General features: G+C 39.2%; 2 protein-coding genes across 4 annotated transcripts; both read right to left on the bottom strand.

Annotated features, from left to right (window-relative positions):
* Positions 1-81: 81 nt before the first annotated feature.
* Positions 82-5,863, bottom strand: LOC135234110 (caspase recruitment domain-containing protein 19-like). Its single transcript, XM_064298314.1, has 6 exons — positions 5,506-5,863; positions 3,832-3,971; positions 3,321-3,477; positions 2,629-2,697; positions 1,806-1,871; positions 82-1,311 (listed from the first exon to the last, which is right to left on the bottom strand). The coding sequence occupies exons 1-6, from the start codon at positions 5,657-5,659 to the stop codon at positions 1,196-1,198; spliced, it is 702 nt and encodes a 233-aa protein (XP_064154384.1). The 5' UTR covers positions 5,660-5,863; the 3' UTR covers positions 82-1,195.
* Positions 5,864-7,730: 1,867 nt separating this feature from the next.
* On the bottom strand, positions 7,731-14,942 carry LOC135234109 (sushi domain-containing protein 3). 3 transcript variants are annotated; one of them, XM_064298313.1, is made up of 6 exons: positions 14,485-14,942; positions 11,451-11,639; positions 9,745-9,892; positions 9,249-9,413; positions 8,929-8,947; positions 8,508-8,648 (listed from the first exon to the last, which is right to left on the bottom strand). In XM_064298313.1, the coding sequence occupies exons 1-5, from the start codon at positions 14,567-14,569 to the stop codon at positions 8,944-8,946; spliced, it is 591 nt and encodes a 196-aa protein (XP_064154383.1). In that variant the 5' UTR covers positions 14,570-14,942; the 3' UTR covers positions 8,508-8,648; positions 8,929-8,943. The 3 variants fall into 3 exon arrangements, with proteins under 3 accessions (XP_064154381.1, XP_064154382.1, XP_064154383.1); XM_064298311.1 differs by lacking the exon at positions 8,929-8,947 and having other exon boundaries at positions 7,731-8,648; positions 14,485-14,941; XM_064298312.1 differs by having other exon boundaries at positions 8,505-8,947.
* Positions 14,943-17,413: the final 2,471 nt, after the last annotated feature.

The following is a 17,413-nucleotide window of genomic DNA, read 5'->3' as shown; positions in this document are numbered from 1 at the left end:
TACATATTAGTATGCTTTTCTAAATGTCTGAGTAGAGTAGACTTGTCAAGTCGCATCATGAATTTGTTTGGGAAGATGGAACAGACTCTAAAGATGTTTCTTTTTATTAAGCTTCCATTTTTCTGCAAAGGCAGTGGAGAAGATAAGGCGAAACCGCAAGACGCATACAATTAAGGTAAGGAGGGTTATACCTGTTAGGAACCCCAGGATAATTCTACATTAGTGGATGCAATTAAATTATCCCACAGTTGTTTTATAATGAGTTGTCATCTGGCTTTAAGTACAAGTGGGGAATTAAAAAGCTCTCATTCACTGCATACCATTAACACACACATCTGGGCTCATATATGTACATCCACTCAGCTGAACACTAAATCTTATTTAGATATTGATAACTGTTTCCGACTTTAATAAATATGGAAACTAATTTTTATACATTCAGCCACACACAAATGCAAATGTCCCTTTAATTTCAAGACAGGCCACAACTGACCAACCAACATCACAAAGAGATTGCAGTACACATTAGAGTCTCAGCATTCTGAGACACTAACATGGTAATGATGACTGTATAAGAGATCAGAATCAATCAGCGTAACAGTACAGATTACATGCAAAATTCATCTACCAATCAGAGGCCCTGTATGTAAGCTCAAGCCATTAGCGTACATGCTGCTTAGCACTAAATAGAAAAATAATGAAATGAATTTGCCAAATGAATTTTTTCAAGGTGTTCCATAGCTTAGCCTTACAGCTAACTTTAGCAGTCCCCCCATTTTAAACTTTTCTTAAAACATTTTTAAAGAACTGATTTTAGTGCAGCCCCTGATGTACAGAGAATTACATATATAGTATATAATAGGCACATTTTTGAACAGGCACATTTTTCACTCTTATGAAGAGTACTGTAGCACCATGCTTACCTAATACCAAGTAGAAATATTTAAATATTCAAATATAAAACCATATTCAGTATTAATAAAATAATATGAAACCTCCCATATTTAAAATACAAATCTTACAATTCATTTGCTTTTTAAAACTCCAGGGATTATAAGAAGTTATTATATGCAATATATGCACACACATTAAAAGGGAACCTCAGGTGCCCTTCATGCCCATTCTTTGATATGGCAAAATGTAGTTATCACAGGTATCCCTGACAATGGCACAGTTCCTTTGGTGGCCATGAAGCCTACAGCTTCCTGTTTGTGTCATCTGTATATGATATGAGCACCTCTTTGGCCTGCCTGCCGAGCCCCAGAGCAGTGAACCCCAGCACTCTCCGGGGATCACCGAACACCTTGCTGTCTGCAGAGCACAAGATGGGCAGTTCAGTGCAATGGAAACTCCTGCAGCTCACATTTAACACGTGAAACATGAGGACTCAAAGCAAACGCTGCAAATGGCCTCCTTACATGCAGAGACAACAAAAGCCTGCGATAAGCTACCACGCTGTCTTAGCTTTCGCATCACTGTTTGCAATAACTGCTGTGAGCATAACCCACACAGGATGTGCCGTCTCTTCATTTCAGAAGCCACAAGCTTCCTCAGCATGAGAAACTTAATGACGCTTAAAGTGGGGAATGTACTCTCCTACGCCACAAAGGCAGTCGGTTTTAACGATGCACAATTACACCGAAACAACAACTGTGTTTTAATTTCTTGCGAGCGCTTCACGGTGTTGTGCTCCGCTAAGCACTCTGTGCTAATCACATTGTGAGGGGCACTCCGTCAGGTTAAATGGGATTTATTGACAGGCCGGTATGAAAACAGGCCGTAAAAGGCAAGGCCCATGAACTCACCACCACAGTAATAGAGGACTGCCAGCCCCACCGCCACACTCAAACAGCCCACGAAGAACCAGGGACCTGTGGGCCAGAAAGAGCTTCACAACAGGCTCAAAGGCACATGCATAAAGACCAAAGCAGACTAAAGGCTAGCAACGTTACAGACATTTTTCATAATTCAGGGGATTTTCGATTGACCCATTTGTTCATAGGCTGCATGTACTGTACTTAAGTCTATATTAACTGGAGTACGACTTCCAAAGAATGCAGTGCAATCATGTGGATGCATCTGCAGTCAACCGACAGTAAATGTGAAACCTACTGCGTAATGAGACCCTTACAGAGATAAGGCACTGTCCTATCTCATATTTTTTAGTGGGGGCTTTGAAGCAGTTTGAAGCAGCCCGAAAAAGATTTGAATCCCCAATGGTCATTGGATTACACAGTTATCAACCTAAAATAATTATGCATCTGTGGTATGGAGAAGTGGAATTCCCTTTGCAGAGATCCATAAGGAAAATGACATAGGACCTGGACATAAAGTAGGCTCTTACAGATAACTGGCTGTAAACATGCATCGCTTAAAAGTGCTTCTTCTAGAATATTTAATTATCATACATATCATATATGTCAGGCCCAAAAGATTTATAGAAAGACAAAAAACAGCATTGCACTCATGAAGATCACACAGCAAAATATTCAGAGCTACATTCTATTTCGTAGAGTACTTTATAGAGTCAAAGAGTACATTTGACCCCTATTGGTCTCATAAACTCTTCAGAATTGAGCAAACACTGAGAAGTCTACCGTGCATTAGGATTTGTATTGTTTTATTTACCCCTGTCATTAAGAACAAATCTCTCCCCGAGGTCAACAGCAGGGTTAGTCCTTGCAGGATCTGTCGTTTCTAGGAATAAAAGCAATACATTTTGAGTTTCTCTGTAAAACATACAGCCAATAGCAGAGAATTAGGGCAGGCAAGCACATAGTTAACTCAAATATACAATTAAGAAACCAGCCTTCAACCAGACAGGCAGTTCTGTTGTACCGCCAGATATTTAAATAACACTCTACAGTAAAATAAAAAAGAGCCTCAGCAGACAGATGGTTTAACTTGCTTTAAAGCTTGCTGAGATTTAATATAGATAATCACCTTATTAGTCCCTTGTGGGAGTGAGGGTTTTCATAGAAAAATAACTAAAGGACTACAGCTGGAACGTGCCTGAACGATAGACCTCACAAATGAGATTCCCTGCTATCAAATGCTCCTCGGAAAACAATGTCACATTTAGGGCAATTTACCCACAGTCAAAACTTTTCTCAGTCAAATCCTGATTCAAGTCTTATTTGTAGGGGTCCAACAAAACAAAGTTTCCTTAAAGATGTAGGTAGGATTAATTTTTTCTCTCTTGGGAAACACAGGTGTCCCCAAACCAGGATAGATATGATTAAAAATAGGCTGGACACTTTGAAAAGGCACTAAAAGCAAACGTGCTTATGACTTTCACGCATGCCAAGGGAGGTCCTTACCCCTGCGGCTTACACGGGTGGGCAGGCTGAAGTACACATCCTCAGCATGGATGTGCAGTGCTCTGTAGAACTCATGGCACGCCTCCTCCCCTTTCACCTTAAGGTGGGCCAGGAGCTCAGCCAATCGGATGCTTGTAGGCACACTGAGGTTCCGGAACTGTAGCCGACAGACATGGTCAGCTATTGTCAGCATAAATCTATTCACTCAGGTAACAGCACAGTAAAAACAAAAAACTTCTCTAAGTGTTTTAGCTATTTCTGTGAGGAAAAGTGTGTACAGGCATAAAATTATAAAAAAAAATATTTGTTGCACATATTTATTGCATATACACATCTTGTGATTTCCTGTTTTAATGGAATAAAAAGCTGTTTACTTTCTTACAGCCTTTACTTTATACCTGCAGAAAATAAACAGGGGAAATTGCCTCTTGTATCTTTAAGTACAGGGGCCCCTTAGTCCGTTCAAAGCCTTACATGGTTTCCACCAACAGACCTGGGAGACTGCACTCACTCTGTGAGCCTCTTTGTCATTCAGTATCTGAGGATAAATTCGGTTGAGCTGCAAAACAAGCTTATCCAGCAATTCGGTGTCCAGTCGTTGATTAGTTGCAAGGAACTCAGAGTCTTTTAACAGCTGGTCATAGTAGCTATCTGTTAATAAAAGAACAAAAAATTGTAAGGAAAAATAGTGTACCAGGTTTCACCTACATGTATTCGCAGCTTCCATTACTCCAAAATAGCATTTTTATATTTTAGAATAGGACCTGAAAGAAATAATGAATGATTTTTACTGCAAAAGAAGCCATACTTTCTACAAGTGGCATTAGGAAGTCAGTGAGTGGGATACAAAAAAAATTTCTGATCAGCACTCACATATCCTGGTGCTCAGAACCATCACTGCAACTAACAGCACATCTATGTGACTGATATTATATATTTTTGACAGTACAAACTCACTGAACAATGGTTACATCACAATGAAAATCCTGTTGCCACCAGTTGGATGTTCAAACCACAAAGCTATTCCTTCATACATAAAAATATTAAACAAAGAAATTAAGTTAAAAAAACAGAACTGCAAGGATTACCCAAAAGGAATCCAGAATGCATGTCTCCCTTGGGATTTTAATGCTAAACAACAGGGCTTGGTCCATAAGGAAAGATGCCACTGAACATTCCAAACTCTCTGGAAAGTGTCCAAACCAGTAGCCTGCTTTCCACAATTTGACAGACTAATCACATTTTAACATAATAATTATGTTCTCCACAACCATACTCTCATCATGTCTCCTATTTGCCAAGTCTGCCTAAACCTACAATTCTGGCACCTACATCACACAGACACATGAATTGCTTTTATTATTAAAATAATGCATACACATTTGCAAGATTAGGCTATAAAACTCATAAATTCATTTCGACACTATGTAGCCTACACACTACGACACAAAAAACACCAAATAAGGTTGCAAATAAAAAACTAATTTTAGTGCAGCACCTGAAAGTAAGCAAAAACTTTTTTGTTTTTGCTTACGTTACCACATGATACCAAATGTCAACGTCTACATTAAACAAATTTATGTAGAAATGAATCACATGTAACTTACGTGAGAAGGTAAAGGAAACCCCTTTTATATGGACTGGCTGATAATAAAATAATGATTGGGAACAGGGATATCACTGGATTATTTCCGGGAACTATAATTAATTATTATAATACCAATGCGTCTAATTTATCCTCTACTCAAGTTAACTCTGTCAATATATTATTCATTTGCTAATTAACTGTCCATAAGTTTGACGCTTGCCGGCAAATGGACAGCCGGTATTTATTTATTTATATTCCTTAAAATAGGCCTATCTCCATTGATTTAGCCTGCAAGAATAGTGAACGGTTACCTAGCTATGAGTGGCATGCATTGACTTTCAACGACGAAAAACAGCTTCACAACTAGTAAGAATTTAAGGGACAACATAACAAATTTGCGTGATTTTATTTGCAAAATGGTCGTACAATACCCTGCTAGCTAAGCAGCTGGTTGACAACAGAAGGTCATCCAGCAACAGGTATTCGTGACATTTATAAAGCCTGCTGGCTACGATATCTTTGTATATGTTACAAAATGTAGCCAATGTGTTCTTTAAGCCAGTTTAGATACCAAATAAGGTTACTAGTTTCACAAACCTGCCATTGTGGAAAGTCCTGCTACTTTTTCCTCTTTCTTCCTGACTGGTGCGTCTCCACTTCGTCGTTGCCAATTCGCTATTTTTGTCCCGCCCATGCCAGATTCCCAGCAGATCCGTTCGTGTGGAGCCGCCCACTGTTGGGTTTCTGCCATAAACCAGCGGCATGCGCTGTGTGGTGCTAACTTCACGTCATCCAAGAGCTAGCCTACTCTGGAGTAGAACTACAAATCAAGGGCAAGCGACTATGTACAAAAAAGTTAATCAAATATAAGAGGAATCTGCCTGATAAAAATAATGTAGCAACGTTGTATGAGTGGCTCCAGTATAAAATAAATCTGATGAAAAAAACGTTTTCAACGTACAAAAATGCCAAGTTCAAAGCACTGTCTAGATCATTCATTAAAAGAGGTTAAATCTAGGCCTGATATCAAAACTACGCCAAGTTACTGTATGAGAAACAATACTGGCTATCTTACCTCACACAAATTAAACAAGCTGTATTCCAAAGCAATGCCACCAAATGTTTCAAGTAATTTGGGAAGACATATTCTTTGTGGGCTTGGAGCATTTGAGATGAGGCAGAAAAAAAGCAAGAAAAAATGCAAAATCCCCTTAGTTTGGGCTTTTATTGTGTGGACGTGTGAAGTTGTTTGTGAATTCTCTCTATTGAAATGGGATTAAAAATGAATAAATAAATAAAATTGTCAATCTCGAAGCTGTTTTCAATCATGGATACCCTTATCATCGATGTCAATGCCATGACATTACATTTGAGAAAAATACAGTAATTATTTGTTTCGAGGGTCTGCACAAGTCTTTTCGAGGCTTCTTCAAACCTGGGGCTAGGCATAACCAAAATAATTAAACTGCTAAACTAAAAACTAAGCAAAACACAAAATGCAAAACCTTGACTTTATGTTCAATGCGTATTCATTAAACCACAAATAAAACATAACAAATCCATTCAAAACAACACATTGGCCAACCCATCAGGTGCCTCAAAATGGTAAACAAGGTAGGACTTCATTGGTACTTGTATGGGACTGTTTCTGTTAAAATGGCTGCTGATGGTAATGATGTTGGTGATCTCAGGGGAGACAGTCTTCTATCTGGACCAATAAGAAACCCATTGGCCCAGTTCAGTGAAGGGAACTCCAGGTTATAGGATACACCGTTCAGAAGGGGTCCTTATTTTTCTACAGTCTATGGTCCTTATTCACTGTCCTGCGTCCTGACTTGTGGTCACGAAAACAATGCCATGACAGTTACTGCAAACTGCAAAGAGAAAAGGTGCCAACAAATTTCCAACCTGGCCCATAGCACATTAAATTCAATTATCCCTCATTTTCCACTTCAGCTGATGTGTGGTGAGCATTTTGGTGAGGCATGCTTGCCATACACCACACAGCTGAGTTCTATACATTGGAGGTGACTGAGCGGAGCTTCCCCTTTTCACTGTAATGGAAATCACCATGCAAGAGGTCATATACCTGTAACTTTAACACAGTATTTTATAATTATAACAGATCTAGCCTAAAACAGATATAGCCTAAAGTTCCCTCTCATGAAGGCATGGTCCTGTAATATTTATGGTGTAAAAAATATATAAAGAAAGCATGAAAATGACTTTGCATTCCATTAATTCAAAAAGCATGTTTTAGTAAAAAGGATGTTTCTTATAATGAAACTTCATACAAAGCTAACAATTGTATTGTCATCATTTGACTTCACTTTGGCACAGCCCAATAGTAGAGCAAATTTCCCACAGTAGTTATGACAGGAGCATTGAGGTCTCTTATTGCATGCAGACTGAATAACCTCTTCAGACTGCATCTTGATGCCCCTCGCAAACCCCTAACAGCCCTACCATTCATACCTATTCAGGTTACAGGATTTTGTATGATTTTAGATTTTACTTCTTAGGGCCTCTTACAGATACAATCTGTATGCATTCAATGTTTGTATTTTGGTTCCTGCTTAGCAAACTTCATTTTCATTTATGCTTTAGTTATATTATGTAACTCACTGGTTTGAGAATGTTGTTAGCCAGGTCTGGCATTATTACTAATATAAATTAAGTCAATGCACTTATGCTCTTCTACATTGTACGTAACACTGGATAAGAGTGTCTGCTAAATGAATGTTATGTAATGCAATTATACATAATATGAAAAACAGTCTTAATGCACACTGTTCTTCCAAAAAATAAATGTGATAAAAATGTTTAATATGATAATTTTATTCTCCAAATCAAAAGCACACGCTTCCAAGTACAAAGAACTTAGAATTACAAAGTGTTAAAACTGCGGTGCTGGAAATAAACCAACTGCACAGATGTTCCTTGGTTGCCAGGCCTTGATCACTTCTTTCATGTTTTCCATAGGAAAATTCAAGATAAGTTTTTTAGTACCAATCTTTGTCATTTTACAATTCAACAGTGGTTGTTGTAAGTTTTACGATTCTGAAAGCAAATGGTTCTTTCAATAAATCAGTTTAATTAAACTGATTTCCATTTATATTCTCTTACACACACACACAGAAAAAAAAATCCCAAGTAATTGAACGGTCCTAATCCTTGTATTCCCTTAAGCTTCTTGTATCCTTTTATAAAACATAATTATCGTTTTGACTCCGTGGATTAAGTTTCCGAAAGGAAACAGAACAGACAATAAAGAATAAAAAATAAAGTCCTACTGGCTAAAGGCAGTTTCCCAATTAAAAGGTGCAAAACACTTTCTGTAGATCCTGTGGGAGGGACCACAGTGTTCATTCTGATAAAAGGTTGTGTTTAAGGCACGTGTGCTTCTGCTCAGGCGCAGTGTTGCCTGATCTCTGCTTTGGGCGCTGCCCGTTCGCTGGTCGGTTTCTCTTCCTCAAACAGATATAACGTGCATAGGACGCACATGCGCGCACAGCGGGTGTCTGCACTTCCTGCAAACGTTGCCCACGTGCGGCTCGCTCGCTGCCGCAGTTCTGCCCTCTGTTGGGCAGCAGCCTCGGGGAGGGGCCAGGCTCTGAGGGTGCAGGCTGAGGGACGGGTCACGCCCTCTGTACGGGAAAGTCAAAGGCGCAGGCCCAGGGATGGGGCCTGGGGTGGAGTGAGCGAGTCCACCCACTGCAAATGAGTAATCATGGTGACACCTGTGGAGGAGAAGCAGGAACACTGGGGTCAGTTCTGCTTCAAGGGCTCTCTGCTTGGCTAATCCATTACTAGCCCGAGATTATACCTCAGTGGAAAGCTCCTTATGTGATGATAACCACTGAACAAACTGGGACACAAATAACCTCACATGCAACCAAATCACATTCACATTTGATTATAGAGTTTTATAGTATTTTAAAAGCATTACAGCAGGCAACTGGAATTAGTATTCTTAACTGATGCTTAAGTATAAGTTGAAGTGAAATATGTTAAACTTACTGTAAGTGGCTGGAATCAACTAAGGATAAAATGAAAATAATATTTTTTTTAGAAAACTGGGAAGTAGTACAAAAGTGCCCTTTGGGTATCCAGATATTCTTTATAATGGCAGGCTGGCAATGTTTCTCTGTCCAAGTTTAATAATATAGTATGGAATAGAATAGAATGTAACTTTATTGTAGTCAATGATCAAAAGTGCTCTCAGAGAAGAATGTAAACTCTAGAGATCTATGTATAACAACACGATATTTGTTTGATTTTGTGTATTTGTTAATGCCTACATGCCGTAAGACACAAGGCCAAGACAACTGTACACTCACCTGCAGAAAACCATATTGTCACACCCAGCCAGGTTATGGGACCGTTCCCCTGCTGTCTTCTGCTTGCTCACGTTGTTGTTGTTGTTCCTGCCTTTGTAGCCATAATACAATGCCTGCATCTCCGCCAGTTCCTCCCGCTCCAACTGGTTCCACAGCTGTGTCTCCCTGGAGACCACATGATTATTATTGTTAATGAGTGATAACAGTCAATATACTGACATACAGAAGTCAATGCATCAAAACATTGAATACATGTGCTATACTTATGACAAAGATTACATCCAATGCACGCAATACATAAATTGAGAATTGTGCATTGAATACCATAACTGTACTAAACAATGCTGAATTACGTATTTCCAGCTCTTAAAACCTGTTTTACTTCATGTACCAACCCCGCTAAAAGCAGATGTGTATCTAAGCCACACAAATATAAAGACAAACACTGAAACTGTGTATCACATTGTTTGGACACCTGTTTCTCAGTTCCCCTCACCTCTCACGTGTCCTCCGTTCCTGTTTCCTCACACACTTCAGCAGACAGCAGGTGAGGAAGGCCATGGACATCAGCAGGATTATGGCACAGCTGACGATGGAGGCGATCACAGCCACCCTGAATCCAAAGTCCTCGTACTTAGACAGAGCTAAGAGTACAGAAAAGCATGTGGGGGTTGTTCAGCTGTGTGCGAATGCAAACAAAGGCAGGTTCAGCTCACTATTGTTCATCAGCCATTCATCACTCAAGGGAGCTATCTCTTAATGTACCTGACTGCCTAGGCTCCCAAACTAACATCATCTATGATACTTTGCTACTGGGCTTGCACTTACTGCAGCCTTCTGAAGATTTGCTAGGATTTTGTGAGACGGCAACATGTTTCTGCAAAGCTATGGGAACACCATCATACCCCATGCTTATTGAGTCAAAGCTGTTATTGTGGTTTATTTATGTATTTATTTAAAAGGGACAACACACACTAATCAACATTTCCGCAGTTGCGTCAAATGGTACAGTTTCGCTTCTTCTTCCACAAGACTAGTGTGCACGCAACAAGCTCTGAATTTTTGGCTGTCTAATGAAGACATCATCACTTCAACAACATGAGCCTGACCTCCTCAGTGCGGTCACTCTGCTGACCATCTTCAGCATTATGACCACAAGCTGTACGTTTGCAACAATGTGAAAACTGTCGGGCATTTAACACTGACATACACTTCCCTGAACCTCTTCGTGCTGTCTCACTGAAGAACAGTGAATAACCACACATGTGCATAGAGACACCACATCCTATTTCTGCTTTCACAATTTGTCCTCAGGTAAACTCAAATAAAGGTTCGCATTTTAGAGGTGGCCTATCTATGTGCAGGTCTGTGTGTGTGTGGGTGGTGTGTGAGTGTGGGTGGGCGGTGTACGTGTGTGTGTGTGTGTGTGTGCATGAGTGTGGGTCAGTGGTGTGTGCGTGTGTGTGTATCTGAATGTGAACATGTGCATACATGTGAGCATGTTTTATTCCTCAACCATCTCCATCTCCGTATACACTAGAGTGTGCCATTGAGTCACTCCCAGAATGGCATGACATTCCAATGCTAGGAAGATGAAGGGAGAGCATTCACATACTGTAATGGAAATTACCATTCAACACAGAAGAACCATTGGAACAAGTCATTTTCAGACATCATAGTAGTGTTGAGGCCTTTGACAGCAAGTGTTAAAAGTCTGGTGGGAGGTATTTCTGTGTTTGTGGGCATCTAGATCAATGGTTTCTAGGAAACTGCCTTGCACAGAAACATAGCCACTTCATCCCTTTTCAGAAGCACAATGATCAAACCAAATATTAAACAGAAAAAAATAGGGAAGCCCCCACAAGAGAAAGAGCTACAGATGCTTCTTCTACAGCCTTTCTGTTAATATCTCAGAATCACGCTCTTTTCAGAAGATCACACTGACAGTATATGTGAATTACTGATGTACCCCTCAAGGTTATTTTCTCAGCATCTCTATATAAATAATGTCATACCCATGATCATTCTATACCGCTGTGTAGCATGAATCATTCTAAAAGGTGTAGACGGAGGGGCAGCACGCACAATGATAGGTATGGCAAAGCAAATATACCCATATGCAGAAAGGATGTGATCCATCGTAGCGTACACGACAACCTATTAATTCACAGAGTCAGTGCATTCTGGCTGTACTGTACATACGTTTGCACCAGGGTGTGCCACCGGTCCACTGGGTGCTGTTGCTGTTCCAGACGCAGGACACCACGCCATCCCCAACCAGCCGGTGCTTGGACGGGCACTGAAAGGATATCACCGTGCCCACGTTTGTGCCATTACCTTGGATGAGTTTTAGAGTGCCTAAAGCAGGCAGAGGCATTGGGGTACACTGCCCTGTTAAAAAAGAGAGGGATTGTGAGAGGTTTCAGTTCCAGTGGCACAATACAACAGTACCCTAAGCATGTAATTCTTCTCACATACACCTGCTGAAATGCATTTGCTGGCTCAGCAAAAATTATGACACCTATAACACTGTCAATCCTCATGGCAACTCCATTTACTTTGTGTTGATCCTGTATGCTTACATACATGGTCATGAAGAATAATTTGAACTGCTACAGTATGGCACATATGTAGCAGGACTTGCAGTCCCGCATTGCCTTGTGTGCAGCCTGGGAATGGCTAAAATACTAAAAATATTCAGACAAGGCTCTAAGAATGCAGTGACTCAGCATCTCTGCTGATATATTTTGTGCAATCCAGAGCTGACTACATCAAAGCAGGAGCTCTAATACATCATTAATCAAGAGACTTGTTTACCAGATAGAAAGTTAGACTCAATCCAATGTTTAACAGTGAGTTACTAAGCCACACTACAAGTACTAAGTTTAATAAAGCCTTTCTGATATTGTGTAAATTAACTCCAGTTTTCAGCATTGCTACAGCAAGGAGTCATGCCATTTATAGTATAATCTATTCATATGGATCTATATATCTTACAATGCATGCAAGTTCTACATGCTACCACAAGAGGTCTCACGGGTTCTTAAATTTAGACAGCACCTACAGCAATTTATTGTGTGCTCTTCATTTAAACATACACTCATTTAATTTATTCACACAAAACAATGTCACATACTGTATATTCACTGTAACTTCCAATGTGACATAGTTTGAAAAAAATAAAGACTAAATTTGTCACCCTGTTATTAAAAAATCTATAGCCATCAGTATCCTGTGCATTGGATATTAAGCCAGTGGTAAAGTCAATACACTGTAGTTCAGCGATCCAAACATGAGCCTGCTGAGATAATTATTCTCAACATTTGAGATGGTAGCTGCAGTAGAAGTGGACGCATTCATTAAAGCATGTTTCCTCTTCCTTCATCATTAAGTAAACTTGCAATAACAGACTCTCAATTCTCAAAGACAAGAATAAGGCTGTCTATATTCAAAGGCTGCCAAGCAATCCTCTTTGAAACAACATCACCTTGAAACCTACCTACAGTTCTTGGTGTATAAAAACACTGTTTTGTATGTTTCACAAAAGGCCAGTGCCAGTGGCTAATGCTCTGCCAGTGATGATTCAAACAATATGAAGCTAGTGCCATTTTTTATAGTAAATTCTCTACAGTTATTTAAGCACATTCTGAGTAGGCCTTTCAAATAGTAATGGAAGTACATGTACAATTGTTTTCCATGTACTGACATTGTAATTGGTTGCAAAGGGGAGTTGCAATATAGTGGGATAGTTGAAGCAATTGGTTTTAATAGGCTAAATTAAATAGCCAATGATTTCATGATATTGACTGGCTACACTTTAAAATGGCATAATTTGGCTGACTGTTCAACATCCCAGCTTCCAAATTCAAGTTTTAATATGAATTACACTTTTTTTAGTTGTTTGTTTGTTTACTACTGATTTTATGATATCAATAGAAATATCAATAACATTGTTCAGAAGGTGTCGTTTTCAGGTCCATGGCATATTAATGAAAAATGGCTGCATTTTGTCCCTCGTATAGCCACCAGGCAGTAACATCAACCCGATACTTTGTGTCAGATTTCCGAGAATACACCGAAACATCCATTCTTGCACCTTTTATATAAAAAAATACATCTTCTACATAAAAAGCTGTGTCACGAGCAAGGTGAAAATCAGCACGCCCCCTTTTAAAACCATGATAATTTTAATTGCTAATTGCAATTAGGAGATGGTGGTATGACTAGTAGTTCATTTAAGATTCTGTCGGAAGGAAATGTTATTTAGGAGGCATTTCAGTCACGCGCAACTGTGAACATTTACCACGCAATCCATCGGACTGGAAACCCACAATAAATTACATAGCCCATCAAACTGAACCTGCGTGCAGTGAACATGTTACATGGACGTGTAATGGTAGTTTCCTAAAGTATTTTGCTCAACTGTACCTCATCACAAATGAGCTAAGCCAGAATACTGTGGATTGTCCAGATGCTCTGGGAAATCATTATTATCTCGGCATTAGAATAAGTAGAACATTAGAATAAATGACGCATAACGTTTGATTTGGAAAACTGAATAGATGGGCAATTAAATCATATTATCTGTTACTTTGTCATTTGCAGGACCACTTAAATTACGCAGCCTATAACTATATATACATACTATATAACACAAATTACAACATACCAAAATCATGCAATGCTATTTTAACAAAAAAAGCACGATTCTGAAAGACAGGTTGATAACATTAAAATTAACATCAGACAAAAAGTGCGACACAACTGCAGTCCTTCTATACTCATTCATAAGGGGTAGACCTAAATAGATTTTCTCCAACTTCTCAAACGTTTTATTTCGAGTTCTTTAAGCTCAGGAATTGTATAATTTATGAAGGGAGCAGCACATGCAAGCCCATAAATTCAGCACCTTGTCTACACTAAAAAAAAAAATGAAGCGACCGAACAACGCTTTTGATAGCAACAATTCATAATTGGCGGAAGATTTGAAAGGCTTCACGTCAACGGATTTTTTTTTATCATTGTTTCCGCTACTGGGTCGCAAATCCCCCAAATTACGGTTTGCTGTTGAATAAAACAATTTGTTATCACAACCATCCATAAAATAAAGTCAGGAATGGGAATTATAGATTTACGCGGCAGTAGCATTCAGTTCATCAGAATTGTAATTATATAAAAAACCAATGCAAGCATTATTTTTTATTAACTTGCTGATGTACTGGCATTCCTCTCTTACCTGTTTGATTGCGGACATGGTTTTCGCTTTCTGGAGATACAATAGTCCTTGTAATGTCAAATGCTGTAGCGGTTACCGTTGACATATCGGATCTCAAACGACCGTTCCTTCTTTCCTTCTCATGTGCACGAACCAGCACTCCAGTAAGCAGCGGTACAGCAATCCAGGTGTTGAAGCTTTGATGTGTTACACCGCTCTGGATTCACGTTGCTTGGTTGAGACGGCTTAATTATCTTTCAAGCCTCTTTTGGCTCGCAGTAGCCTACAGTGTATTAACGACGTAGACGAACAGTGCCCAGCGTCCTGACAATTTTCCTCGATCTTCCACAAGCTTTCATCAGACTGTAACCATTACCTATCAGTAGATTAGTCATGCAGACATTTTTTCTGCTTCTTACCAACGTTTCCGTTTCACGCATAGGCTGCAAGGTGCTTCCTCTTCACGGTTTCCCGCTCTCAAGTTCTGCTATCTTGACACTTAGCGTTGCACCACCTTGCGCATTACTTTCTTTTTTTCCCTTCAAGGCTTGTTTTTAGACATGTCCGGTGAAGTTGTACAGATGTGTTTACAGACGCCTATCTGCCATTTGGGGAAAATAATTTCGCATATTTATACTGCCGTTTGAGCCAACTTAAAGTAGTAAAGACATATATTGTATAGTAATATATTTGCCTTTATATTTGCCTTTACACGAAAAAAATGTATGCACAGTGATTGGACTGCAGCAAAATAAATATTCGTTGAAATGTTGAAAACCTATTGTGTCACAATGTAACCCATCAGGTGTTTTGACTTTGTTTAGCATGCCTTGGTTTATGGTCTGGAAGTAATTTTAATGTGTTTAATTTTAAGCAGAATATGTTTATATAGTGACTTCACATTTTTATCTTAGAAACTGACATGAAATACTTTAATAGGATTATAATTTAGTCCTTTGTTAGATGCTTCCAGACCTGTGACATTAAGGGCGAGAGAAGTTTTTGTTTGTTCTTTCTTTGTTACTTTTTTGCTTGTTTGTTTTTTTAAATGGAAATATTGGTGTGTTGTTTGAAAAAGTCAGTTCTGAGGCATTTATTAAAGCCTTCCTGACTGATGATTGGGGAAGGTTGTTCCACAATCGGAAGACGAGGGCAAAGAAGAGCCAGGGCCACAAGAAGCAGCTGTTGGAGCTTGAAGAGCCAGCTGGCAAAAGGAGGCTGAACAGAGCGGTCTGGTTGGAGTGTATGGTGTAATCACTGCCTGAAAATGGGAATGGGCAGTACCAATTGCGGCTTCATATGCCAGTGAGTGATTTGAACTGAATGAGGGCAGTCACCAGAAGTCGAAGACGGGTGATCAAAGGTGGCATAATGTGTGTGAATTTAGGCAATTTGAAGACTTGGCAGGCAGCAGCATTCTGGACCAGTTGCAATGGCTGGTTGGAAGAGGCCAAGAAGCTGGCCAGCAATATTCCAGCTGAGAGATTGCTAGAGCTTGAATGAGCAGCGCTGCACATTTACATTAAATTACATTAATTCAGCAGATGCATTATCCAGAGTGACTTAAAATATAGGAGGAATATAAATGCATTCACATAATTAATATGAGTAATAGCACCGGACTTTGCTTACAACATTGCCAGACCAGCAAGTAAAGATGCAACATCACTAAAGCAATAGAAATGGCGGTATCAGCCAAAACCATGACAGATAGTGCAAGTCAGATATTCTAACCAGGATCCAATGTTAAAATTCTAAATCCATATACGTGGCCTGCATCCATTTCTGTTGCGGAGAAGACAAACATAAAATAAATTAAAAAGTGGATAGGATTATGGTTCTGTTTTCAACAGGTTCAGGACCTTCCTACAAGTCAGGAACTTTTATTTTATCTCTATTGATAACTTTGTTTCTGAAAAATTATGTATCAATATTTCATGTGGACTTCCACTGGGTTCAATCACTGGTTCTATTCTATTTAATCTCTCTTCCACTGGGGCATGTGATACAAAAAAAAAAAAAAAAAAAAACGATGTACAGTACCATAACTATGGAGATGATACACAGCTCTATATATCTCTCTCCTCTGATGACTTTGGTCCTGTGGTCTCACTTGTTCAATGCACTGATAACATAAATAATTGGATGTCCCATAATTTTCTGCTGTTAAACAAAGATAAAATTGAGATAATTATCTTTGCCAGTCTAGCAAAGAGGAAGAAAGATTCAAAGACCTTGTCTCTTAAGTGTGAGGATCAAACTAGGAATCTTTTCATTTTAACAGCCATATCAATAGTGTCACAAGATCAGTTTATTAGTACATCAAAACCAAAGCAAAAATAAGAGTTTTTGTATCATAGACTTTCGTTATCATATTTTTTGCGTAGACTTAACAAAACTGGTGCAAGCTTTTTTTATCGGTAGATTGGATGACTGCAATGGCCTTTTCTCTGGTCGTCACTAAAATACTGAGACGAATCCAGCTCATTCAGAATACTGCTAGTATGGTCTGCCAGAATTCAGACCATACTACGAAAATAGGTCACATCACACCTGTCCTGAGATCACTACACTGGCTTCCTGTATCCTCAAGAATTGATTTTAGGACAACTCCTGGTTTAGAATGACCTGGTTCCACAGTATATTTCTGACCTGTTATGAACTGGCCAGGTACCTGAGGTCATCTGGCACTGGCATTTCAGTAGTTCCTAGAGTAAAATCTAGATCTGGTGAAGCTGACTTTTACTATTATGCACCCAGGTCCTGGAATAATCTTCCCAATTACTTAAGATGGGCACCAACTCTTGGTGTGAGTGGGCTCAAAACTTTACTTTTTTCCATGGCTTTTGATGTCTTTTTATTTTATATACAGTATGTGTATATGCCGATGTCCAATTTGTGTAAAATGCATTGGATTTTCGTGTGTATGAAATGCGCTATATAAATGGAC

This window comes from Anguilla rostrata, chromosome 11 (genome assembly GCF_018555375.3).
Source record: "Anguilla rostrata isolate EN2019 chromosome 11, ASM1855537v3, whole genome shotgun sequence".
NCBI lineage: Eukaryota > Metazoa > Chordata > Actinopteri > Anguilliformes > Anguillidae > Anguilla > Anguilla rostrata.
Note: the sequence above shows the minus strand (reverse complement) of the source record. Positions and strands in the feature narration are given on the sequence as shown.

Coding starts and splice junctions, on each gene's coding strand:
- LOC135234110 (XM_064298314.1), bottom strand. CDS start 5,659: ATGGCAGAAACCCAACAGTGGGCGGCTCCACACGAACGGATCTGCTGG. Junction 3,972..5,505: donor AGGACTTTCCACAATGGCAG/GTTTGTGAAACT, acceptor TTTTATTAACAG/ATAGCTACTATGACCAGCTG. Junction 1,872..2,628: donor ATTTGTTCTTAATGACAGGG/GTAAATAAAACA, acceptor TCTGGCCCACAG/GTCCCTGGTTCTTCGTGGGC.
- LOC135234109 (XM_064298311.1), bottom strand. CDS start 14,569: ATGTCAACGGTAACCGCTACAGCATTTGACATTACAAGGACTATTGTA. Junction 9,893..11,450: donor TGGCACACCCTGGTGCAAAC/GTATGTACAGTA, acceptor CTGTACTCTTAG/CTCTGTCTAAGTACGAGGAC. Junction 8,649..9,248: donor GACAATATGGTTTTCTGCAG/GTGAGTGTACAG, acceptor TCTCCTCCACAG/GTGTCACCATGATTACTCAT.